This window comes from Papaver somniferum, chromosome 11 (genome assembly GCF_003573695.1).
Source record: "Papaver somniferum cultivar HN1 chromosome 11, ASM357369v1, whole genome shotgun sequence".
Classification (NCBI taxonomy): Eukaryota; Viridiplantae; Streptophyta; class Magnoliopsida; order Ranunculales; family Papaveraceae; genus Papaver; species Papaver somniferum.
In genome coordinates, this window is record NC_039368.1 from 63558490 (window position 1) to 63568462 (window position 9973).

At 34.2% G+C, this 9973-nt stretch overlaps 1 protein-coding gene across 1 annotated transcript; it reads left to right on the plus strand.

Moving 5' to 3' along the window:
• The first annotated feature begins 4709 nt into the window (after positions 1-4709).
• On the plus strand, positions 4710-7547 carry LOC113323596 (metal-independent phosphoserine phosphatase-like). The gene is made up of 6 exons (XM_026571916.1): positions 4710-4832; positions 5272-5446; positions 5726-5836; positions 5967-6098; positions 6203-6278; positions 7047-7547. The coding sequence occupies exons 1-6, from the start codon at positions 4795-4797 to the stop codon at positions 7262-7264; spliced, it is 750 nt and encodes a 249-aa protein (XP_026427701.1). The 5' UTR covers positions 4710-4794; the 3' UTR covers positions 7265-7547.
• The last annotated feature ends 2426 nt before the right edge of the window (positions 7548-9973 follow it).

The window sequence follows — 9973 nt, forward strand, 5'->3', positions numbered from 1 at the left end:
TTTTATCTATATCGCTCTATATAATCAATATCGCCAACGATTGAATTAATAACGCCAACGGTAGATTCTATCTCGCTTGTAAATACCCATGCCTTCCACCATTCCTCATTCACACCTTCTATTCTTTCTCCAATTTTTCCTAAACAATAATATTTGAACCATAGTTATTTCTCTCTAAATTCTTGTTTTATTATTTTTTTTCCGCAAAATGAGACCAGGAACAAAAAGAAACACAAAATCTAGAGGATCAACCAGCATCCCAGTGACTGGATTAAATTATGAGCAAGTTAAAGAATATGAGTTTCAAAATGTTAGACAACTAGCAGGTGATCTGGAGCGAATTAATAAATTCGCTCTACGATGTAGGTGGTCTCAGTTCAATACAATATTCAAGTTACTTCCGCTTAGTGTTCAAGATAAAGTCAGAAATATCCTTGGTAGCATTTTTTTTATTTTGTGCAACAAATTTTTCGACTTATATTAGTAAGATGGTGGAAGATTACAATTTCATTTTTTCCAAAGATTTCGAATGTGGTTAGTTTTTTTTTTAATGCAATTTTTATATATTTTTTTGGTTTTATGAACATTCAACCAACTTTAATTATGAATGCGTTGTTTAATAGGAGTTACACTGCTAGATTTGTACATGTTGGCGGGAATTACATGTGAGGAAAATGTACTTCCATTTAAAAATTTAAAGTGGGGGTCGGAAGGAAGATAGAGAGGCTGACATCAATTATACTCAAATGAGATAGAAGTAAATTCAAATCATAGGAAACCAAAATCTCATAGACTAAAGATGTATAGGTTGAAAAGTTATTTACAACGTTATCCTAGGAAACTGAATAAAAACAGGATTGGAGAAACACAATATTTGTCCCCTGAATATTATGAGGATATCGAAAGTGTGTTTGTGTTGTGGACAATAGGCCAGTGTCCATTTCCAAATACTAGCTTAGTGACATTACTTGGTTATCTCGAATCGTTAGAAGATTTAGGGTGAGCATCAACATATGACTGGGGTCTCCAATTTTATCATATTTTTACTTGGACCTTGGTCAATGGTCGTCGTGTTTGAAAGAAAACCTGAATGGTTTTCGGGGAGAGTTGGAGGTAAGAACCATTTTTCCCAATCATTTATTTATTATCATTACAAATTTTGAAATGGTAAATGTACTAATCCAACAATCATTTATTTATTATCATTTATTTTTTGTTTTTTTTCCTGTATATTTATTATCATTTATTTATTATACTTACTTACTTGTTCGTGAACCTTATATTCACAACAACACTTCGTTATTTTTCCAATCATGCGGAAGTACAAAGCCGATAATTAGACGAAGGAACAGATTGAATATGTTTAACATATTGTCGTTGTTCACATGACTCAACAGTTGTGTAGAACAAGTAATAACATTATTACCATGTTATATCAAACAATCCTTAAGTTCGAAGAAGTGGAACCCCAGCGTATGCTACAGCTAAGCCTTAAGTGTATTGTGTTATACAGTTTTATTTCTAAAAAGTGTGTTTTGTATTCTGGCGAAAGACACCTTCTTCAATCGCTAGGAAGAAAGGTGAAAGTTATCAACTCCTATCCAAGTGGAGAGATTTCTCAAAATGACTAGGAGAGATTGATAAGGGATGTTCGACAATGGAAACAAGTTGAAGATTTTTGGTCCAGGATACTCATGATGATATTGAGTACCTTTCTTGGTTTGACGGGATTTACAAGCCAAATATTGTTTTGCATCCGCAAAATTTGGGTCGGGTGGGTTTCCTAGTTTTAAGTAGGATACCAGTTGCTGATGAGTATCTTCCTTACCAACTTCCACCACAGAAGACGGACGCATTCGGTTATGCCACATTTTATTTAGGAAGTACAAACTATATCTCTGGAAGAAAATATTATTGTTGTTCCAATTAGTGATGAACGTCTCAGACGGTCTTATTCATATGTGGGGTAGATGTTATACCAGAGTAGCACCAGAGGCAGTTGAATGGTTATAACCATCTAATATAGGGACTTCAAAAATTCCACCTCGAAGAGATGCAAAGAATGAGGGAAACCATGATGTTTGACATCATGGTAGTGTACGTTCAAGTCCCGGTGGTACAAGGGGTTCAAGTCTTAGTAGTGGAATTTAACGAAGTTTGAGAAGTCGTGGAAGTTATGGAAGTCGAAGAAGTTTGAGCAGTCGTTCTATGCACAATGTAGTGGTAGATAGTTCTACTCCAAATATAATGTTAGATACTCAAGTACGAGGAGGTGATGGAAACATCTTCTGGAGGTTTGTTTAACCAATTGCCAACTGACACCATGACTCCTGATGGTGGTCTGACCATTGAATCAGTTAGGCGATCTACTCTCTATACCCCAATTTCCTCAAATGCATCAGGATTTCAACCATTTCAAACTCACCCTTTTGCAGATTGATATCATGTTGCCCTCCGCAAGAATGATCCCCTTCGGGTTACTTTTCAAGGTTTTGAAGATTGTGATGAGACTCAACCACCAATTGAGTCTCAAACCGGTGAGATCTCTATAATGTTGAACAACAGTCTATTTTTTTGGAGAAACTGTCTTGATCCATAAAACCTGGCCAATTTGGTCATTAGTAGTCAGGAAATGGACATGTAAATCGGTAGTTGATGGATGTAATTCAATTTTAATATTCTGATGAAATTGTTTTGTTTTTATAAACGAAAACCATCTTAATTAAATTTAATGTTCAAATCCTAACTTGTTTCATATTTCATTAAGTTTTAATTAGACCAACATTTAATAAAGAAAATACAATCGGATTATGTAACATTTAATCAAATTTATATCCTTGCACATGAATCTTATAAAGTTTACATCATTCATTATGAAACTCTCTTTTATGGCTTCAAAAAAATTGGAATGAGCTCTCATTTTCTGAAAAAAACATATGAATAATAAGTAGATATGATTGTAATTAAATAAACCGAGTCACCAAAAAAAAAAAGTTGGTAAGATACTCACTAGTCCGTCAATTGAAAACCCAGGATCATCGCCATTTATCATCCACAAAATTTCTTCATACGTTCCCATGTTCTTGTTGATAAAGGAAAATCTTATTTGAAGGTTCTTATTTGTTCTTATTGAGTTTCAGTACCAGAAAACACTATAAACCATTGAAAGACATAGTCCCATAAATTAAAAGTGACTAAATTGAAATTTTCACCTTTTGCAACTAACATCCAAGCTCGGATCAAAAAAAACATCTTCTTCATGAATTGAACACTAGCCATGTCGGTGTAGCGAGCACTAGTCGAGCTGAAATGAATTAAAGTTTAGATGGTATAAGTTGAAATGAATCTAAACCGTTAGATGATGACCCATTGAGCGATGACCATAGAGTTGGGCGATACAGAGACTATTGCTGACGCCCTATGACTACCAGACGATATAAAAATCCCCAGAGTAATGAAGTCTCTATCAATCGGTAGATATTTTCTGGCTAAGTGCCACTTAGCCATATATGTTTGACAGCGGCCTAAGAGGAAACTCTCATTTTTCACGTCGTTACTAATTAGTGTAACTATATACAATAAGAATTTCATATATCAATAGCCTTGGGAACTCACAAAATTATTAATATAGGGAGGTTATTAATATAGAGAGGCATAACAAGAGAATGAAACTTTTTACTAGTTCATGTACGTAAATGGTATTTAATTGTGTACATACATTACAGTTCCAATATACAAGTACATGCACGTATCTATGAACTTATAAGGCCATTAATATTTCTTTTATGTTTTCTGAATGAAATTTTTTACTAGTTCATGTATCTAAATGGTATTAGATAGTGTACATACATTATAGTTCCAATATGCAAGTACATGCATGTATCTGTGAACTTATAAGGCCGTTAATATTTTTTTTATGTTATCCACGTCTATAAATAGTACGTTATTAGAAGATGCGGTGATAACTAAAATCTTACCTCTTCTTTTTAAAAAATCATTGATAAGTATTTGACTTCTACTTAATTATAAATTTGATAAAATAAGATCTGTATTTTTTCAAGATATGTCCATTATTACTATATGGAGGTAAATTCTTTAAAACAGGACTGGAGAAAAAAATATTATATAAAAATGTGGAGTTTATTACTAATTATAGCCGACCCAAATTGGAACTATGATTTTTTATCAGTATATAGAGATTACTAATATACAGAGTATTAATATATGTATATGAACTGTACAACAATTAAACCATTGGTTGTGTGCTCCGATGTTTTGATGCTTAGTTACTAAAAAACAAAAGTCTAAATTATTTTCCGTGTTTTAATCGGCAAGTTTACAAATATTTTTACAAGTTTAAGCCATAATACGCTACTGGTGACATATAGTTTCCCACTTACCCTTACGTTTTGTTTACCAGATAAAACAAACAAAGCCTTACGAGTTGTAACCTCGTCCAATGACAACACGGCTATTGGTTCCTCCCAAATTTGAGAGGAGACGTAGTTACCATGTATTAAATCACTCATTAACTGATTATAATTAATTTTAAAAATTGCTCTCCTTTATTTTTCGCATTACTAAATACCATTATTTTAAGATAACAATAATTTCGTAGCAATGATTCAGCATTCAGGTGTCAATAAAGGGTCTACTTTTTTCCTCTATAAATACTCATCAAGTTTCGCTACTCTTCATTCACAAACCAAGTTTAGCATTGCACTAAATATTTCTCTCTATCTCTCTCTTTTTCTCTAAACCATAAATATTTCTATCTCGTACGGTATCTATCAAATGGCAGCTTGTGTTGTTTCTTCTAATGAACAGTCTGCGTACGTTTATATTTCCTCTGAGTTTATTCCTTTACATACTCGATATACATACACGATCATTTTTCGTAACCCTTTTGTTTTCATTTTACTGTTTTATTAACCATTTTGGTGTCGATCATCATTCATCAAGTAGATTTGGTTTTTCGATTGTATATAGATTCGTTCTTTTTTTTTTCCTTTTGACAAGAGTTTCATTTTTATTAATATATATATATATATATATATAGGTACTGGTAGAATTTGCCGTCGACATTAAACGTTGTTACTGAATCGTTTTTGATGGAACGATATTTGTGATGTTTCCCACAATATCCACTACGTACTAGCTATATGCAACCAACCAGAAAAACTAACTACACATATACAACTATATTCTCTATTGCTTTACGTGTAAAACCAGTTGATGAGCTTTGTCTACTTATTTCTGTCAAAATACCAGAATCAACGCCATGGTTGGAATGGTAGCTGACACAGAGGGACCGAGAGAAGTTCCACATAATGTGGCTGAGATTGTATTAGTTCGACATGGGGAGACCACATGGAACAACGCAGGAAGAATTCAAGGAAGCTTAGAATCTGAGCTTAATGAGGCTGGATGGAAGCAAGCCGATGCAGTTAATATCCTTTCCTACATAACCTGTAGATTAATATATCAGACACCGTTTTTTGACATGTTTAGATTGGCGCTTCCTTGATATTTAGCTTTTTTTCTTTTTTTGGTGACAGCCTAAATGAAAATGAATTTTAAGTAAAAAAAATTCTGTAAAATATTCTTTTCCTTGTTTTGGATAACCTTGATTTACGGGCATCTGGTACTTGGTGAGAAAAACACCAAAATATTATGATCTTACACAATTAATTTGGTAGTGCAACTATGGATGTTATTGTTACAGATCGCAGCTAGGTTAGGAAAAGAGTTGAAACCTGCGGCCATATACTCATCTGACCTCAAACGTGCTAAAAATACCGCAGAAATGATTTCCAAGGCATTCCATATCCCTGAGGTTGATTTTTTGTTCTTTCATAACTTCATTCTAGTTAGCTAGTTCCTTTTGTCCTTTTCTTACTAGTGATTGTAATGAGAGTTTCCGAATATGAGTTCACTAATATGTGTATAATATCAACTGATATCAGGTGATAGAAGTGCCAGACTTGAAGGAGAGACATGTAGGAAGCCTACAAGGTTACTACTGGAGTGAAATTCAAGAGAAAGAACCCGAGGCTTACCTTGCTTTCTTCTCTTCCGAGAAAGACCTTGAAATCCCTGTAAGTAACTACCTAATAAAATTTAGAGAATCAACTTCATTAATAGTTCATCCGCTACAAGTCATCTCTAAATTTAAAATATCCTGTGCATCACATTTACACAGGGGGGAGGAGAGAGCTTTAATCAACTGTGCGAGAGGTCTGTTTCTGCTCTCGAAGAAATTGCATCCAAACACAAAGGTCATAAATATTACTCCGTATAAGTTATACTCCATCCTTCCTGATTTACATGATTATTTTGAGATTTGGTACAAAACTTTCAAGTTTATCTTCACATTAAAAAAAAATGTACATATACCAATGGACGGGTGAACGTTTGTTGCACAGGTGAACGAGTACTAAAGATCTAGTACTATTTTTTTTTACTCCGTCAAATAAAATTAAAAAAAACGAAAATTATACAGGGACTAGGTTTTCCTAGTGACTAGCCGTGAGCCCATCCACCAGAAAACCTATTTGAAGTGATAATAAACCCTTCCAGGTCATTCCACAGACGGAATAAAACCTGGCTTACCCTCGTAAAACTCAAAAATATCTTTAACCAGCAAACATGCTTGCTTGGCCGAAGCATCAGCTGAGAAATTAACTTCCCATAGCTATGAATATAGCGAATGTTGTTGTAAAAAGACTTCGCCATTCTCCACTTCTGCACCAGCTGTCAAGTCAGCTCACCCTTTTGAAAAGCTTGGATGCAACTCATCGAATCTGAACGAATGCAAATATTCTTCACATTCCATCTCTTAGCTAACATCGCACCATAAATAACCGCACACATTTCCGCATAATAATTTGTTTGCCAACCAAGGCCAACACAAAGAACGCCAAACACTTCTGAGTTGCATCACGAAAAGTAACACCAGAACCAGCTTGGCCTGGATTTCACGAAAACTTCTGAGTTGGCATCACTAAAGATCTAGTACTAATTCAACGTTTGTTGTGTATGCACAGGTGAACGAGTTATCGTGGTGACACACGGTGGTGTTCTAAGAGCCATTTACATGGCGGTTACTGGTAAACCCAGTGCAGGAAAAATAATGAACGCATCGATAAATGTAGTCCATCTCACTGAGAAGAAATGGGTATTCAAGACATGGAGTGATGTTAGTCACCTCAATGAAGTTGGATTTCTCCAACGCGGATTCAACGGGGACCCTTTCCATCTCTAAACCTATCAATAATAACTGGAACTTGGCATTATGATTATCTACGACTACTACGAGAGTGTTCGTCCATGGCAGCATAAATAATTATTGGACGGCTTATTTGTGTAAACTTGGTTTGTGGGATGCATGTGTGTTTATTTGAATAAATTAGACTGCAACATAAGTCATAAGATCAATGTCTATCATGAATTACCTGAGAATATAAATTTCAGGTTTGCTATCAAATTATCTATGAAAAAGTACCATTTGTTTTCATTGAAGATGTTTGGAGTATGTTTATTTGGACTAAGCGGATACATTAGTTTTCAGTTGATCATTTAGATCAGCAAAAATAAAATAAACAAAGTCGTAGAACATACAGCTAGTTCCTTGCATGCCGCCCCCTCAAGAAAAAAACCTATTTATGTTTCTCAAAATGGATGAAAAATGGAGAACTATATTAAGGAATTCAGTCGCTTAGAAATTCAAACGGGTAGATAAGACGGTAACACAACGAAATGCACTAAGTTCACGTGAGACTTGGGTGCACATTGAAGGAAGACATCCTCCAAAAAAAGAATTTCGCAACTAGTTTTAGTTTTAACGCTATCGGAAAAGAGAAAAAAAGACACTAAATGTGAAGTTAGTGTCGGATTTTTAGCACATCTAACTATATACATGATCATCAAACGGAGGGTTCTATGTTGTACTCCCCTAGAAACCTTGTGAGTTTACAGAAGTCCATGAGCTTTAAGCATCTGTTTTGATTGCACAAGCGTTAAAATTAAATGGTCTCTAACAAATAATGCTGTTTTTAGAGTGAAATCTTTGCATCACAAGCTAACTATACCTCCAAGCAATGAAAGCAACATGAAGACTTGCGAGAATCTTGGAACCAGAATACTAATTGCAGAAACTAATTTTACTTTTTATTTCCTTTCCTGTGTGGAAATGCTCTCGTAACATCTTTGCGTGTGCAGCATAGAAAAACACCTGACGTTCTTCGCCATTTTTTTTTTTTCTTTTTGGATAGGACTCATTCTCCGCTTTAAAGCTGAAGAAAATATTCCTTAAACACGCATTGTGATTTTAGAGATGAGGTTTGGCTCGACATGCCACAAACATTAACTTTCAAATTTCAAACATCAATTGTTCTAGAGAGTACCTGGTTCATCTGGAAAGCAAGGGATAGTTACATGGTGTTATGTAAAATTTTATCAAAACCAGTTTTACTAACTTACTATATCAAATCAGATTGCAAATCTTATAAATAGATGGTTAGTGCTGGATAGGTGATACTCAAATGCATCAAGAAACTATCTTAAAAGAACTGGAATTTTATTTCATCCATAAGATTCACCACGATTTATAAAGAGGGATATAACTGTTATTAGCGGGGTGATGCCTACATATAGGACAAACAAATTTTAGCGGACTGACCATCGGATTGTTCAGCTAATAATGGTGTTCCCTTTATAAATTGTAGAAATTGACGTTTAATCCCATTTTTGCTGGGCTTTGGACGTTCTAGTCCATCCATCTCAGGCCTAGTACTAGTTAGTCCAAATAATCCCCGTGTTTACAGTTTGGTCCAAATTTCAAACGACTTAATCCAAAATCTCACCAATCCGGAAATTTCGACCTTTTCATATTGTCCTAAATGTCCCCCGATCAAGAGAAAGCCTAAATTCCGAGACTTTTGACTAGAGAGAAGTGATATTTTGGGTTTTAACAGGGATCTCTCGTTTCAGGTTAGGATATTGATTTTTGATTTTTGATTTTTGATTAATGTTATTTCAATGATTTCTTCCTTCTCTTGTTCAATTTTCTATTGTAGTCTTAGGTCTACTTTTTCCTTCTTTCTTCATTTCTCGTTTATTTCATGAAATCAAATCAAATTTCTCTTTGTTTATCATTTCAGTTCTCTTCGTTGCTGTTACAATGAACGCTCTAGATCAACCTATGAAAGAAGATCTCAAAACAAACAGATCTGGTAAAATTCCATCTAAATCTTATTTAGATTCATAGATTCTAAATCGGTAGCTTGTTTTTAACATTTCCTAATTTTTGTTGAGAATTCGTTGATTTTGATTGTTAATTGTTTACAACTCATGCATTGCGATTTAATTTTCTTATATACAGAATTGAAAAAGAGTTATTCTGAGACAAGAAGCCAGGGGTTAACAATCACCTAGCCGTGTACTAGGATTCGAGGTTGAGGTTATGCCAAAATTTTCAGATTTAAGGTGATTTTAGGTTTTTTAAATTTTAAATTAGCTAGATGATGTTTCTAATATGATTTTTATTCAGTTTCAAACACAGTATTATCATATCTTCATATTTAGTTTTGATTTCATATTCAATTTTTGTAACAGGGCAGCAGGAGTTCTCCTTAGAGCCACCCACTATTTCACTTTATTCCAGTAGGTCTGTGGTCTGTTGGTTGTATTTTTGTTAATCACTTTTTTTTTTCTCCTCCAACATATCTTGCATTGAGGACTTTTTGGAAACTGACATATGCACTTAATATAATCTAATGGACTTCATTTAGGTATTCGTTCTACTTCTGTTGCATGTTGAGGTTTAGCTGATTTCTTATGCACAATTTATAGTTATTTAATGCATACTAAATCACAATATTATAAGAAGTTTGTTTGAAAGATTAGATACGTATAGGATGACAACCCGCAAAAAGAGTCTTAGCATGGAACCACACAGTGAGCAGTCCTTTAT